This window comes from Lynx rufus, unplaced genomic scaffold (genome assembly GCF_022079265.1).
Source record: "Lynx rufus isolate CCGP_SWC_20201006 ecotype Redwood Valley unplaced genomic scaffold, mLynRuf1.p SCAF_6, whole genome shotgun sequence".
In the NCBI taxonomy this organism is placed as follows: Eukaryota; Metazoa; Chordata; class Mammalia; order Carnivora; family Felidae; genus Lynx; species Lynx rufus.
In genome coordinates this window covers 7,319,237-7,337,048 of record NW_025814878.1, presented here as the reverse complement: position 1 = coordinate 7,337,048, position 17,812 = coordinate 7,319,237, and the positions used below count along the sequence as shown (strand labels likewise).

General features: G+C 37.3%; 1 protein-coding gene across 2 annotated transcripts in view; it reads left to right on the top strand.

The window, feature by feature from the left end:
* The first annotated feature begins 14,325 nt into the window (after positions 1 to 14,325).
* Positions 14,326 to 17,812, top strand: part of OPRM1 (opioid receptor mu 1) — a 169,873-nt gene continuing 166,386 nt past the window's right edge. For both annotated transcript variants that reach the window (XM_047101517.1, XM_047101516.1), the window contains exon 1: positions 14,326 to 14,806. In XM_047101517.1, coding sequence (XP_046957473.1) covers positions 14,514 to 14,806 — 293 coding nt within the window. In that variant the 5' untranslated portion in view covers positions 14,326 to 14,513. The remainder of the gene's footprint in view (positions 14,807 to 17,812) is intronic.

Below are 17,812 nucleotides of genomic sequence, written 5' to 3'. Positions count from 1 at the left end.
TGCGGGGCCCAAATTCACGATCTGTGAGATCATGACCTGATCCAAAGCCTGACACTTAACCGACTGAGCCACCCAGGTGCCCCTCAAGTCTGGAAATTCTAATTCAACTTTTGTTAACATAACATTAAGTTATTTTCTACAGCTAGTCATACATAAACAGATGCCTTGGTATGTGTGAAAGCACAGTACATACGGACCTATCTTCACTGTGATAGGTGTTCCATCATTATACAGGGAAGAAGGAAATTGAGACTGATAGAAAGTTTTCTCAGTTGAAAACCAGGTTATCACCAAAACTAAAAAAGAGTTCTTTAGAAATAATAACCCCAATAGTAAATAATTGTATAAGGAAATAAAAATATGGTTGGGCTTCATTCTCTTAAGGGCTATGATCTCATTTATATGATTGAAAGCAAATATCCCGATATACCTCTCAATCTGGTTCTTCGTTGGACTGCCAATCTGATTTTAACACAAAATTGACTTGGTTTTTTACTAGCACTTATTATCTTCTGACTAATCATAAATTAGTCATAAACTAATTTATTCCTCCTTTCTCCCTCTCCAACTGCTCCCCACCCCCTCTTCCCTCCCTCCCTGTAGAATGCAAACTCCATTAATGCAGGGACTTGGCCATTCTTTTATCTTTACCTGGTTCCAGTGCCTGACACATACAAGTTGCCCAATAAATATTTTTAAATAAATGAATGTGTGAATGTTATGGCCACATATCTATCTAAGAAGTGATATGGTCTTAGTGTGTTTGACGATGTGTATAAACCCAGGTATTTATGATGGACAGCTTAACCTCTAGGCTTTCAATTCATTCCACCCTCTCACAGAGCCTACTTTACTCACCTGTATAGAAAAATTCAAGACAGTACCTGCCTCATGAGGCTATTCCAGGTAAAGCACCTACCACAGTGCCTGGCATACAATAGGCTCCCAGAAAATGTCTTACTCCTATTCATACGTTGTGAGAAGAGATTGAGAAAAGAAAGGGAATTGGCCCCCTAACATCTAATTTCCTGAAGTCTCTGTTCTACTATGTTCCATACAGGTGATCATTGTTAAGTTGTGGAACTATTCTCAGTTTCAGAGTTAGTAAAATGGAAATGAAATGATTCCTAATCAGCTACCATACCCAGGTTCTTCCAAAAATCAAATCAGACAACTTAAATGGAATTGCTATGCTCCTATATGATGTGGAAAACAAAGGCAAATGAAAAATTAAATTTCCTCACAACTTACAACCCACTGACAAGTCCTTGAGACAGACAGAGTGATCTTCTGGGAACTCAGCTGCCTCCATGATGACACTTTGCTAAAGGCCAAAGGCAACCTTAGCTTAGCATTATCCTGACCCACCCAGGATCCTGTGAGTCAACTTTAACATATAAAAATGTCTTTGGAAACTTCTCGTATCTCTATCCTCCAAGATAGAGGTTGGCAATCATCCTCCAAGCTTATGGCCCCCTGATATACATCTGAAGGGTCTCATGACTGAGTTTTCCTAAATAGTAACAAATGACCTTTTCCTAGCAGCAGCTAGCGCCTCCAGGTCCTGGAAACTTTACTTCCAAAATACCTTAGAGACATATATTCTCCCTAACTTCCTCCAAGTTTGAAGGTATATCATCAATCACCCCTCACAACTGCAGTGCAGCTCTTTCTGCCCATGGGTCCTGTCCCCATGCTTTAAGAACACCATCTTTTTGCACCAAAGATGTCTCAAGAATTCTTTCTTGGCTGTCAGCTCCAAACCTCAACACTTCAAACCATGTCACTATACAACTGTGCTGTGTCATATGCCATCTACTCATTCAAACCATTTAGTCAAATAAGTCTACTGCTCTATCAAATAGTACATATTTCACACACCATGTGAAAAGCACTGAATTCTTCACCATGTGCAATGATTTAGCTGTTCATGGCACCGCCCAGGGAAGCCATAAATGGATCCAACAGTGTCTTCTGACTTTAGTTTAGCATTTGGCTGCTGGCACCCACATGTAAACATGGAAGAGATTTTCTTCACAACACATCCCTAGGTTCAAAGTTCTTTCTCATTTTCCATTTTCCCCCAGAAACCCCCTTTCTTGTCTTTTCTGGTCATGCTCATCAAAAATATGGGAGTCCAAAAGCTATTATAGTTCTGGGAAATAATAAAAATAAACTAAGGTTACTTATTGCCCAAGGTCAAAGCATTAGATTTCTCTTTGAAGCATAGTGCCATTGTCTTACCCACACTTCAAGCCCAGGAATGAACACTCAAGTCCTGAAAAAACTACTATGCCCAGACCTATGATAACCTTTCTCTTTGTGGTTCATACATCTTGGAAAAAAGAGAGCATCTTCTATTTAGATGTAAGATCCACCCTCCTTAGATCCATCATTAAGCTCTCCTCCCAGGCACCCTACTCAACCCCATTAATATCTCTCTCCTCTCTTTCTGAACTTGGAATTTCTCCCTCACAGAATTTTTTTTCATTATATATTTCTGACAATATGACCATCTTATTTGGCCCAGTTTATAGGTTCCTATTCTCTTTGTACAGGTCTCTAGATCCCTTCCATGGGGCTTCACTGAATTCAAATAAAAATTTATACATAAAATAATTCCCCCTTTATGCTTTGATCTTTCCTTAAAACATTTTAATATACATAAGACTGACATTTCTTAAGGTAGTACATATGCAACACAACAGCAAATTAATTTTTTTTTTAAGTTAACCCCTCTAGAACATAAATGAAAGTACTTTTTATATGGTTATTTTGTGAGGTTATATTTCTAGAAATACTTCCTGTTTCAAGGACCAATCTTCAAATTGCCTTCAAAAAATGTATAAACCAAATATTTTTTAAAAATTCAGCTCCACAGTCTAAGGCTGACTATCTCATTTTAAACTCCATGTAAAATGACATAAACACAATACATAAACTTGGCTCTAAATGACTTTTTTATTACATGAGAAAATCAATCCTAACATCAAAGAAAGAAGACCAACATTTGCAGCTATATTGAGGGATACATTAATAATTATAAAAAAGCACAGTTCCAGATGAGATTATTCTATCCAGATGAGATGGGCTATCATTGGTAATTCTGAAGGCTTCTATCAGAAAATGTTCTATCAGGAAATGAGAAAAATTCCCATTTGTTTTTATATTCAGGAGTATTCCCTTAAATATCCAGAGTATACCTGACATTACCTTTCTGAGAGTCTCCTGATGTTACCCAGGTATGTATTTACATTTAAGAAGACATATTAACATATTTACAGGGAAGTGTAAGCCCTGGTTTTTGATCTTGAAGTTCTTAAACTCGTTTAAAGAAATAACTTGACAAGTATTATGGAAACACTAGGATTTTAGAAATTTTCACTTATGCTGAGAAATACTGTAAAAATTCAAAATAGGACTATGTCTGGTGACTTTAGGAATTAAAAAATTTTAATAGTGTATTATCAAGTGTAAGCTTAGAAGTGTCAGCTTTCTTGAATCAAGTCCTACTATACATCTGAATTCTTTCAAAAGAAATGCAGAGAAAAGTAAAATTATAAGCTAAAAATGAAAGAAAAATAGATAGTTAATCAAAGATATGTGCTCAGCTTTCTTCTCACAAATTTTTTCTGGTAAAGACAATTTGGGGATATTTTCCTCACAGGATTTAGAAAGTACAGGGAGATTGAACAAGAGGTTTGGGTGATGCACGTTGTCCTACATCAAATTTTGTGCAATCTATTCACTGAAAAGAGGAAAATTATATGAATGTCAGAAGGATCCAGAGTTAAAAACAACTTTAAAAATATATGTATTGCTTTCATTGTTCCTGTTAAAAAAAGGGGTCACAGAAAAGACCAAAAAATAGGGCAAAGTTGCATTAACTTATCTCTCTGAACCTGCAAATGGATACAGACAAAGGCTAGAATATGTAATCCAAGATAATGGCCAGAAATTACAGCCACAAAGAATCCAAATGCTACCTAATGCTAGGGTTTTTATAGACATTTGTTTTAATTTTATATTAAAAATAATAAAAGAGGCACCAAGGTGGCTCAGTTGGTTGAATGTCCCACTTCAGCTCAGGTCGTGATTTCACTGTTCATGAGTTCCAGCCCCATATCGGGCTTGCTGCTATCAGTACAGACCCTGCTTCTGATCCTCTCTCCCCCTCTCTCTACACCCTTTCCTCACTTGCACTCTCTTTCTCTAAAATAAATAAAATATTTTTTTAAAAAAAGCAATAAGAAAAGAAAAATCTATAATAGTTTAATACCATCAAATCTCCATGAGGGTCTATATCTCTTGAAATCCTATTTCAAAAACACAGTCTCTGAATGTTAATATACAGATATTGGCATTTAGACAATTTTACATTATTATTTTGCTAAAAGTGTTTACGGGGAAAATGACCAATCAGTTGTTTGGCACAAGTGCATTATGTTCTGAGATACTCTGCTCCCTATGTCCAGAATGCCTCTCACCATCGGGTCTTCACCATGTTCCTGGCAATCAGTTGTTACAGAATGTTCACTGAAGATTTTCTATATTCTATCACTGACCAGTCTATATCATCCAATGGGGCCAAAACAGTGCCTTACAGTCAGTCAACAAACACTTATTAAATACTTCCTGTGTGCCAGAGAAGAAAATGATCAAAATACAGAGACAAGAAAGAGTATGGCAAGTACAGAAAACTATAAGTTGTTTAGTATTCACAGGGAGCAAAGTGCAAACAGTGAGTACCCCGGAAATGAAGCTAAAAGGGTTTATGCTGAAGGACTATATATAACAGGAAATTCAACTTTATCCTACAATAATAAGGAGCTAACAAACATGACCAATAGTGGCACAGTCAGATTTCCATTTGTAACATCTCCTTTGGCAGCACTGTGTAAGGTGAATGCATAGAGAGAAAAAGAGAATCGTTGAGATTACTATTCAACTCTACAGGAGTAATAAAAGCCTGAACTAGAAGACTGATAGCAAGAATGAGACGAAATTTAAAAGGTAGAATCAGCAATCACAGTAATTGAATCTGGGGATAAAAGGGGAGTGGGAGCAGTCTATGAACTTATTTAACAAATATTTATACCATGTTTAATGCACGAAGGACTCTTGTAAGTGCTTCTATTAACAGCAACACATGTAATACCCATTAAAGCTCTAGTGAGAACTCAATTTTATAGATGAAAAAGCTGGCCACTAGCAGGTTAAGTAAATTGTCCACAGTTGCATTGCTTGTTTGCGATTAACATGGGATTTTACCAACAAACGGGGCACCAGAGTTCATGCGCCTAACCACTACAGGATTCTGCCCACCTAGAAGTGCTGAGGATGGCTACCCAGTTTCTCAGTTGGGAGACTCCAGGGATAATGACACCATGAAGAGAAGTATGTTTGGACAAGATGGTAAAAATACATTCAAAGGATGGCATTTCTAGTACCCGTGAGTTGTTCAAGTGGAAAAGTCCACCAAACCCACGGGTATTAGAATCTGAAGCTTTAGATAAAGGTCAGAGCTGGAGATATAAATTGATTGGGTCCATCATCCTATAGGTAAAAACCAAGAATGATTTGATATTACTTTGGAAAAGCATGTTGAGAAGGTTAGTAGACCGGATGCTGAAAAACATCAGCATCTACAGAGCAAGTACAGGAAGAAAGAACTATTAAAATAAATTAAAAGGTGTGATCAGAGTGATAGGATAATCAAGAAATGGAGTTGAGGAGAGAGACAGTGAAGAGACTCAAGAAGACAAATCCTGTAAGACTGAAAATGCCAGGAGGTTAGCATTATGAAAGTCCCTAATGCCCTTAGAAATGAAGGTCAGATTTTAAAGTGTCGAGGAATATGAGGCTGTGAGAAAAGAGGGGAAAGATTAAGGGCAGAGCCTGGGTTAGAGATAAAAACATGAATAAAGTGCCATTTTAATGAGAATGGAATGGCATCCTTTTACTAACACCAAAGTAAAAGGGTCTTTTGTACAAAGGCCTATGTGTAATGGTTTGAATACAGAAATAACATGCTGGAAAAAAGCTGCCACCATCACTTTCTTTTTTTTTTTTTCTTAACGTTTATTTTATTTTTGAGACAGAGAGAAACAGAGCATGAACGGGGGAGGGGCAGAGACAGAATTGGAAGCAGGCTCCAGGCTCTGAGCCATCAGCCCAGAGCCTGACGCGAGGCTTGAACTCACGGACTGTGAGATCATGACCTGAGCTGAAGTCGGAGGCTTAACCGACTGACCCACCCAGGTGCCCCTGCCACCATCACTTTCTATGTGATCTATGAAGCATGGAAGTTCAAGGAGGGGGGAAATGGGGCAATGAATCAAGAAAAAGGAAACACAAAGTAGTATGTAGATAAGAATGCAGGTTAATGAAGTTGGTTTGGGTGAGTCATTAAAGGCTATGGTGCAAACGAATGATTTGCTCAAGGAATGACATGGCACTGACACATATGGTCAGTAGATTGACAGAAAACAGAAAACAAGAAATATTTATAAACGTCTAAATCAGTGGTTCTGAAAGTGTGGCTTATGGATTCCTGGAGGTCTCTAACTCTTTCAAGGGAGCCATGAGGTCAACACTATTATTACAATAACTCTAGAAAGTTATACAACTTTTTCACCATGTTGAAATTTGCATCAATAGTGCAAAAAAAAAAAAATGATGGGTAAAACTGCTAGCACCTTGGTAGGAATCGAGGCAGGAGCTCAAAACTGTGTTGCTGTATTTTTCACGAATACACATTCACAGAGAAGAAAAAAAATTCACGTTTAACATGTCGTTGACAGATCAGTAAAAATAATCGGTTTTATTAAATCTTGACCCTTGAGTATGTGTCTTTTTGATATTTCAGATGATGAAGTGGGAAGTGAAGCACTTTTGCCACATCCCAGGGTAGAACAGTTTTCCCCAGGAAAAGCATTTCTGTGATTTAGTGCAAACTAAACTTTTTCTATCACTTTAAGGAAAACTGAATATATTTCTTACCAATGATAAAATGCAGGCTTTCAAGCAAAATTGGAAATTAGAAAACTTTTGTCTTCCATTGTAGTTTGACAACATCCCAATATCTGAATAAATTTCCTAGAATACCAGTGGTGGCATTTTTTGATATCATACAGTAGACTGTTTCAGCATTCAGAAAATTGTCATAATCCAGTAAACCAACATTTTCCAAATCATCAGTGCATGATGTTACAAAATCATGCATGAGTAGCAGATTCGCTCAAAGTGGAAGATAAACCAATGGCTTTTAATATAACAGAACACACACACACACAAATCACTATTTCAATTTCCACATTCCAACTAACCTTTAAGTAACTAGCATTTGCTAAATTCAGGTTTAGTATCAAAGAAAAATATCCACAATTATCTGCAGAGGCCACTAAAATACTCTTCCCCTTTCCAACCGCATATTTGTGTAAGACTGTATTTTCTTCATATCCTCAACCAAACAACATATTGCAACTGACTGCATAAAGAAGTGTCCTCTTCTAAACCAGACATTTAAAAATAATTGCATAATATAAAACAATGCCACCCTTTCACTAAATATTTTACTTTGGAAAATATAGTATGTTCCTAAAAACTTATGTTTACCTATAATAAGTTTACAGTTATTTTTTTAAGCTTTTAATGCTTATTTATTTTTGAGAAAGAGTGTGAGTGAGGGAGGGGCAGAGAGAGGGAGAGACACAGAATCTGAAGCAGGCACCAAGCTCTGAGCTATCAGCACAGAGCCCGACGTGGGGCTCGAACCCAGAACAGCAAGATCATGACCTGAGCTGAAGTTGGATGCTTAACTGACTGAGCCACTCAGGCGCCCTAAAATGAATGGATGTTTCTAAAGTTTTTTTTGTTTTACTTTTTAATATGATAAGTTGTAATAATGATAGCCTACATAAAACAAAGTTTGTTTTGAATCCTCGATATTTTTTAAATGTGTAGAGTCCTGAGACCAAAAATATCTGAGAACTTTTTGTCCAAACATAAAGCTAAAAAAGAAATAGAGTAATGGCAGACCTCTATAACTGGAAATTGAAGAGAAAGACTCAAATAGAAACGAGAATCCAGATTTTAAGAAAGATATTTAGACCAATGAATCACTTAAACTAGCTGCTGAAACTAGCTCAAAAGAGTTAACTGGACCCATAAATACTACCTTCAGGTCCTTAAAGCAATCAGCTCTTTAAGGTCAATTTTATACTATTAAATATAGTGTAATGTTTCCACTAATTCTTCTTGCTAATATTCAAGCCACACACAACAAGATATAAAAAGCCAAAAGGCAAATTATAAATACTTTCACATACAATGGAATATTACTCGGCCATTAAGAAGAATGAAACCTTGGGGCGCCTGGGTGGCGCAGTCGGTTAAGCGTCCGACTTCAGCCAGGTCACGATCTCGCAGTCCGTGGGTTCGAGCCCCGCGTCAGGCTCTGGGCTGATGGCTCGGAGCCTGGAGCCTGCTTCTGATTCTGTGTCTCCCTCTCTCTCTGCCCCTCCCCGTTCATGCTCTGTCTCTCTCTGTCCCAAAAATAAATAAACGTTGAAAAAAAAAATTAAAAAAAAAAGAAGAATGAAACCTTGTCATTTTTGGCAACATGGATGGACCTAGAGAGTTTTACGCTATGTGAAATAAGTCAAAGAAAGACGAATACTATATGATTTCATTTATATGTCGTATCTAAAAAACAAACAAGTGAACAAGCAAAATAAAATAGAAACAAACTGATAGTTGCCAGAGGGGAGGAAGGTGGGGGGGACAAGCCAAATGGGTGAAGGGGAGTAGGAAGTACAGGCTTCCGGTTATAAAATAAATAAGTCACAAGGATGTAATGTACAACATAAGGTTTATGGTCAACGGCATTGTAAGAGCATTGTATGATGACAGATGGTAACTACACTTGTGAGCACAGCATATAGAGTTCTCGAATTGTTCTGTTGTGCATCTGGAACTACCATAACTTGTATGTCAACTATATTTCGATTAAAAAAAAAACAGGACAGCACCTGTACAATCCAAATAAAGAATTATCCAACCCCCTCAAAATGTGAATCACTATGTAGTACACCTAAAACTAATATATTATATGTCAATTATAATTCAATAAGTAAATTTTTTAATGTTCTAAATAAATAAAGTCCAAGGCTTTTGTACACTCTATCTCAGACATCTCTTTCTTAGGTTTATCAAGTTGAGGTAGTGTGAAATTATTTTTTTATTTTTTGTTCTATTTTTACCATGTACATAAGTGTACCTGTTCCATTTTACTGAATGTAAAAGCAACAATACAGTAATCAAGGATAATATTGTACCATAATGCAATTAAGTCCTTTAGTATACACATTTAGATATTATATGGCATAGAAAATATCAGTAAATAAACACATAAAGTGTTCTTCTAATGAAACCTTAGATGCCCCCTTTTTTCCAGAACATCAAACCACTGTAATACTTTTACACACTGTATTTATGTATTCTTCATTAATAGCTGTTAATCTTGTGTTCCATTAACAGTCTCAAAAAAAGCTATTAAAATATATGTGGGGTAAAGGCATTTATATGAATAAAGCCAATGTATTTTGAAATTCAAAGAAGAGGGGCTTTTAGCACTTGTTTAGAATCTATTCCATTACTAAATGCATTGCTTTGAAGCAAATATTTTTATGAAAAAAAGTGTTTTATGATAAGGTTTGATATAAATGTTAAATCTTGACTGGTGGATAAGTTTTTCCCTCTTCAGATAGAAAAATCTAGGCTAAACAAGAAATGTTAACAAAAAAGCACATATTCCTAATATATAGATTAAGGAAATCAAAGGCTTAAGGAAACTAAATATTATATGGCTAGAATCCATGTTATATAAAATAATTAGGCACGTAATAAATTGACTTATGTATTTACATTTCACCTCCTTTTACAAGAGACCTGAGATTTCACAGCAGACTTAAGACCACTCTGGTATGAAACATGCAATTATGGAGAAAAGGGAGAACACCCCATAAAGCAACTAAAATATAACAGAAGCTGGAACATGAGGTCCTTTTATACTATATGCTAAGTGATACCAATTTTTATTCCCATAACAGCTCTTCCCTGGTTTTATCAATTAAGAAATTAAGTTTGTCCTGCATTTTCTCAAACTGTATAGTGAATAGATGGGAGATACTGAGATATAGATATTAACATAATTTAAGGAAAGACTTATCATAATGCCCAGAATATCCCACATTCAAAACAGAAATGATAATTTTCTCAATGAAACTTGAGAAAGAGTAGCAGAAAAGGAAAACATCAGATTTCAGTTAAAAATATATAGTTGAAGCCCAGAGTTCAAATTCCTACTCCATAGAATGAAAAACAAATAATGTTTCTAGAGAAAGACAGTGGGAATTTGTACTCTGTGACAGTAATTCTAAGAGAAAAGTCACATGGTTAGTCCATATGTCTATACACTGAGTCCTGGTTAGTTAACAGAATATACTAACTTTAAAAAAATAAATGTTATTATTATACTCATAAAGGTGTTTTGTTTTCAAGCTGTGCCATTTAAAAATCACCCAGATTATTTTAGATGAAGTATTGGCTTACTCAGTTTGGGCTGCTATAATAAAATCCAGAAACTAAGTGGCTTACAGTCAAAAGAAATTTATTTCTCACAGTTCTGGAAGCTGAAAGCCCAAAATCAGGGTGACAGCATGGTCAGATTCTGGTAAGGGTCTTCTTCCAGGTTGCAGATTGCCAAACTGCTCTTTTCTCATTGTATCCTCATATGGTGAAAAAAGAGCTAGAGAGTTCTCTGGAGTTTCTTTTATAAGGGCAATAATCCCATTCCTTTTATTTTTTTAATGTTTATTTGTTTGTTTTGAGAGAGAGAGACCAGGCAAGAGGCAGAGAGAGAGGGAGAGAATGCCAAGCAGGCTCCAAGCTGTGAGCATGAACCCAACACAGGACTCAATCCCATGAACCATGAGAATCTGACACTTAACCCACCAAGCCATTCAGGCACTCCAACAATCTCATTCCTAAAGGCTCAACCCTCATTACCTAATTGCCTCTCAAAGACCCTATGTCATAATACCACTACGCTGAGTGTTAGGATTTTAACATATGAATTTGGGGGGGGACACAAACATTCCATCCATAACATTTATGAAACATACGCTGGGCACCTGGGTGGCTCAGTCAGTTGAGCCATGACTCTTGATTTAGGCTCACATCATGGGATTGAGCCCTGCATCAGGCTCTGCGCTGAGCATAGAGACTGCTTGGGACTCTCTCTCTCTCTCTCTCTCTCTCTCTCTCTCTCTGTCCCTCTCTCCTGCTCACTTGCTCTCTCAATAAAAATAACAACAAAAAAATATATACTAATTATGTCTCAATTAAATTAGCATATTATAGATGGAAATATATTACACATTTAATACATACAGAGGAAAAAGTCCACTATGTATTAAATACCATGTAGTGAACGGGCCTACCCTCAGGAATCTTCTTGCACAGTGTATAAAGCTGAGAGAGTAAATAAAATATATAAAGTAGGAAGTAGGCATACAAAAGATGACAAAATCATATTCCAAAAGATTTTCTTAGATTTGAATCATGAACTAGATCTAACAAGATATCATTTTACAATTAAAAATCTATTGTGTTGTGCTCAGATCCCTCTAAACAACTATAAATTTATAGGACAGGAGAAACATGACTTATAAGGCATAAGAAGTAAGCTCCAATTGTATCTAACTTTTAAAACTGCAGAACTTGGCCCAAAGTAGACCTTTAATAAATATCTATTGAACTCATTTGGCTCATGTTTAGGGAATGTCGTCAAGACTAAACATAAGGGCATAAGGAGAGTCAAGAAAGTAAGGTGACTTCAAAAAAAAAAATTCAATGGGGCCTTCTAATAACTATATTGGTAGAAAGAAAAGTTTGTAATATTGCTAAGTTTTTATTGGTCAAGCCAAACTTAAGGCACTGTTTTTAGCTCTGGAGCTGTACCTTAAGAACGGGGGGGGGGGGGGGGAGGGGGGAGGGAAAAAAGGGAAGGGAAGGGAAGGGAAGGGAAGGGAAGGGAAGGGAAGGGAAGGGAGGAAGGAAGGAAGGAAGGAAGGAAGGAAGGAAGGAAGGAAGAAAAAGAGTGAAAGGGAGGGAGGAAGGAAGGAAAAAGGAAATAAGGACATACAAACTATAATGTGACTAGAAAAAAGGCAAGGTTACAGAAAAAAACCAAAACTACATTTTATAAGGAACAGCCAAAAGAAAGTAATATTTAAATTGTAGAAGAGACTACTTAATTATTGTCAAATATATGAAGTGGAATAATAATAAGTTATCATTTATTAACTACTATGGTATTATATATCTCATTTAATCCTGCTAACAGACCTATGAGGTATTATTAACATTTTTTTTACTGATAAGAAAACTGTCACTCAGTGTGAGAAAGTAACATATTCAGATTCACACAATTAAAAGTTATAAATCTAAAATTCACAAAATGATTTGAGTCAAAGGCCAGGGCTTATTCCACTGTGCCTATTTGTCTTTCACATCAAGTAAAGCTTAGACTGCTTCTATGTGTCCTCAAGAGACTAAATAATGCCAGAGAGATTTCAGTTCATTGTGAGTGAATTGATATACAAGTTCATACAAGAATATGTGGTAAGGTATTTTTATTAGTCTTTGGGAAATCTCTGTAAACTTTTATTGCTGAAATTACACCCTTCAGTATAAAAGGATAAAAATAATACTGAACATTGGCCAAGTAACTTATGGTTAGTGGAGTTTACTTATGAGTTATCTGTTTTCAAGAAAATGATAAAAAAAATTGGAATTAAGTGTTCTTTCCAAGCTCCTTAACCTACTCCTCTCTCTGTTCCCCAAGAAGTTTGCTTTTTACAACCAATTGGGGATACCTAATCCCAATGCTTATTGTTAAAAGACATATACATACACAAATACACACATGTACAGCTATGAGAATTACTTCAGAATTAGTATTAACTTACCAAAAAACAAAGAAACAAACAACAACAACAAAAACATCTTACCCCTGGTTGATTTAAATTTTATTTCTAAAATAAAAATTTTGGGGTCTTGGAAGTGAGGTATCAAATTTTTTTTTCAACGTTTTTTATTTATTTTTGGGACAGAGAGAGACAGAGCATGAACGGGGGAGGGGCAGAGAGAGAGGGAGACACAGAATCGGAAACAGGCTCCAGGCTCTGAGCCATCAGCCCAGAGCCTGTCGCGGGGCTCGAACTCACGGACCGCGAGATCGTGACCTGGCTGATGTCGGACGCTTAACCGACTGCGCTACCCAGGCGCCCCATCAAATTTTTAAGTGTATCAATATTCTTCAACCTTGTGTGGATATCAACCAGTTCCAGATATCTATGAAATTCCTCTAGGAATCTCTATAGGAGGAAACAGACTGAAATAATGCGAATGCTTGATGTTGACACGCTTCTACTGAAAAGCACATGTTCATGTGCCTGGCAATAAAAGAGGTAATAAATAATTCTAAACAGATCTGTGAGAGTTAAGTGTAGAGGATCACCTTATCTTTCCTGAATGCCACAATCCCCTGATTGCTGTAACCAGTTCTTGTGCCTTTTCCCCACCAGGATAGAGATCAGTTGCAACTAAAGCTTCTGCTCTAGGAGAAATTAAAGGAATATGGACTGAATGGAATAAGTTTCCTACACAAAAGTTTGTTTCTCACTTCTTTTTCAGAAAAAGGACATTTGTTTCAGACAGGTTTGTAGGGTTGAAAATTCTCGTTCAGTGATGTAAAAACACCTTTGCTATGTGTAGACACGCAGGACTGAGACAAGGAGACTAAAGACGAGGAATTTGTGTGCCCTATGCCAAAAGATTTCAGCAGACTAAAGGGCTGGAAAAGGGTTGGGGGGTAAGGATTACTCAGGTTGCACCAGGCCAATGTGTTTCCTGTCGTATTGTATTATACAGAGAAAACGGCGCTAGGAAAATAGAGTGATGTCAGCCCCTTTCTTATGCTTTACTGCTGCCAAGAACTAACTCTCTCTCCCCCCAACCCTTCCCTCCAACTCCCTTCCCCATTCTGCTCCTCCTTAGATGTGTTTGCAGGGACGAGTGCCGAATGGGGAGACAGACCAACTCGTTAGATCGCTTTGCGCAAAATCCACCCCCCTTCTCTCTTCTCCCTCCCCTCCAGCCTCTGGATCCCGCACAGCCCTCCCTCCCCTCCCTACAGTGGTGTTGGGTTGAGGACGTGTCTCTACTACTAAGGCGAAAGGGGGCTACAAATAGTGGACAATGTCAGATGCCCAGCTCTCCCCTTCTGCCTGAAGCTCCTCTCTGGCTGCACCAGGATTGGTCTCCGTAAGAAATAGCAGGAACTGTGGTAGCGGCGGCGAGAGGAAGCAGCTGAGACGCGTGGAACCTGGAAAAGTCTGGGTGCTCGCTGTTACCTCACAACGAGGTCCCAGCCAGGCGTCAGCACCATGGACAGCAGCACCGTCCCCACGAACGCCAGCAATTGCACTGATCCCTATTTGCACTCTTCAAGTTGCTCCCCAGCACCTAGCCCGGGTTCCTGGGTCAACTTCTCCCACCTAGATGGCAACCTGTCCGACCCATGCGGTCCTAACCGCACGGAGCTGGGCGGGAGCGACAGCTCGTGCCTTTCGACCGGCAGTCCTTCCATGATCACAGCCATCACCATCATGGCCCTCTACTCCATCGTGTGCGTCGTGGGTCTCTTCGGAAACTTCCTGGTCATGTATGTGATTGTCAGGTAAGGAAGGCGCCAGGGCTCCCAGCAGAGATTTCAGCAGCTAATAGGGGCTTAAAGGGACACCTGACCCCTGGGTAGTGTTTGGCGGGAGGATGAGAGAAGAGAGGTAAACGGGGGTATTATGGGAGCGACAGTGGATAGAGTGGTTGTTGTGAGTGCAAAAATCTACTTTTCTGTTTTTCTCTCCACTGTTAAAGAATCAAAAATTTCAGAAACAGAGAAGTTGCTTTGGTAGAAGCTGTAAAGCTCCGGGGGAAAAAATAATAATAATAATAATAATAATAATAAGCTCTGTCTTAGAGCTCACTTACACTGAGCCAAGGGGGCTCTTGGGCACAGGAACCCACAGTCCCTTCCACAGGAGCTGTGGACACAGTAATTTGTGAATAATGAAAGAGAAATTTTAGTTAGATTTCCTAATTTGGGGGCCGATCTCCTTTTGAGTTCTTTTCAGAGAAGAACCTTGGCAACTCTCCTACCCCTGCTGGTTTCCGTGTACTTTGCTGCACCCCCTGCCCTCCTCTTTCCTTGTCACATTTGTCTCACTTCCCTTGTGGCCATCCTGAGGCCACACTCAGTGAGAAAGTTTTTCTTGTGTCTCTCCACAGTAAATAATGTTGTTTTGTTGTAATAAATATGACAGTTGGACTGCCTAGACCATTTTGCAGTTGGCAGCTGTAGATATGCTATGGGAGTCACAAACCGAATTGGGAATAGAGTGTGGTTCAGGAGAAATGCAGGGTATGACTGTTTTTCAAATCCTCTGAAAATGAGACCCAGTTAAAAGTGACCAAAAGCGACATGATTCTGGATTATAAACTATAATATAAAGAAGTTACAGTGGTTGCTCATGGGGAAAAAAGTGTCTTTACTCAGTGAAATTATTTCAAAAGAATTTGTGGGCCATATTCTGTTTACTCATATGCTCCAGGTTTGTTTGGCAAAGAGTGTACGAGTTTTCAATATTAATTGAGATTAATGTAGATTGCGTTAGTGCTGGTGTGTATATTCAAATCCTACATGCTAATATGGAATATGATATATTCATTTTTGTTAAAGTAAATAAATATTTTAACACCTTAAAATGGGGTTTTCTTCCTACTAGGGGTTATTTGTATGTAGTGAACATGGTATTTTCATATTTAGTTACAATATTCACTCCATCTATTCAGCAAGTATCGCAGGGCTTAATGGAGCTCCTCAATCATTAAACAATCATGTTCCTTGTTATACTTTCATGATCAAGGTGCTGCAAGCTGCTTGTAATCGATTCTTTCTTATATGCCTGATCTCTTTAATTAATGATTGTTAAAGAATAAAACTAATTTCTCTAATCTTTTGCTGAGGTATAAGATAAGTAGTGTCTCTGAGAAAAGAGCACCATCTATTGAGAAGAAGGCTAACAACAGAAGGGAAAATGCAGGAAGGAAATCGATGGAAGAATTTATTTTTTGAAAACATTTACCTTGTAATAATCCAATACAAAGATTCAAAGATAAAAAACCAAGTCTAATTTGCAGTTATGATAATAAAGATAAATAAATAAAGCATAATTAAAGGACTGCTTTATAAAGAGAAAATATGTTTCTCATTTGTCCTAAGAAAATTCATAGAATCACAAGCTGATAAGGCTGGAAGGGACCCTAGAGATTACCTATGCTAGATGAGTAAACTGAGGCACAGAAAATATCAGTGATTTCTTCAAGGACAGATAGTTCATTAGTTCTATAATACTGTTAGTTCAATATAATATCTATATTAGCCAATATAATTTTCTTTTTATTAGAGTGGCAAATTATTATTTGAGTTAATTCAACTAAAAGACTGACGGAATAGATTTAGTTAGCCGTAATAATGCGGAAATAATAAAGTACCCCAAATTTATGTCTGGAATCATGGACACAATGAAGAGAAATTACTAAAGTGTCTAGAAATCCTGATGTCTGAAGCATAATCTTTTATTTCCTTTTACTTCTTCTCTTGGTATTTTCCTTCCTTATTTTTCTCCCCTCTAGTTTACGCTTTTCTATAAAGAGAGAGCCAGTAAAGCAGCAATTTGGCTGTGAAATAAGAAGCCTGGTCTTATTTCAGTGTTTAAGAGATTGCTGGTTAGGTGAGTTTGTTTTAAAGGCATCTGACCTCTTGATGGCTTGGAGACGGATAGTGACATTGCATCTTAGTGAGAACATGATATTATGCTTTACTTCTCTGTTCTAACAAAATGCAGTGTGATTTGAAAACTCATCCCCAACACCCACCTGTGGCAAGTTGGGTGTTTAATTCCGCAGTCAGGTAACCCTCTGGGAATATGACTGCGAAACAGAAAAATAGACAGTTTAGTGACTGATGAAGTGATGAAGAAAGCATCTGGGGTTGAAGAAAATATGTTTATTTAGCTTAGAATATTTAATTGGACTGTCTCCAGGCTGTGGTGTTTTTACTACAAAAGTGATAGTTCGGAGATATTATTGCCCCTGTTAAAAAGGTGAGTAAAATGCTACCCCCATGAGAGTATTGAGGTAAAATGCTCACTTCCTGCTATTATTTAAAGTTCAACAAATACTTTTGAAAGGTCAAGTACAATTAATGGTCAAGTTGCAGTTTCCTAACCAGATTAAGGTAATATTTATTAGTATGTTTTAATACACCAAGTGAATCATGAGGCTCAGGTGACTATGGCAACCAAAACAACAACAAAAATAACTGCTAATGCAGATACCATGATTAATACTGCTCTGTTCTGTCTCAACTCCATCATCATCATACCTTCATCAACAACATTATTAAATAGTATAACTTAAGTAGGATTCTTACACAGTGCTGTTCTGAAAAACATGAGGCAGGAAAAGAGATACCATCACCATCATATGATCTAAAGATTTAAAATCCAGATGTCAAATGATAGAAATGTTATAGCTATTCATCACACAAAAACTTTTTTTGGTTTTAAAGAAAAAAATTACTTGCAAGATAATATTATAAAATTTACCACACAAATTCTAAAAA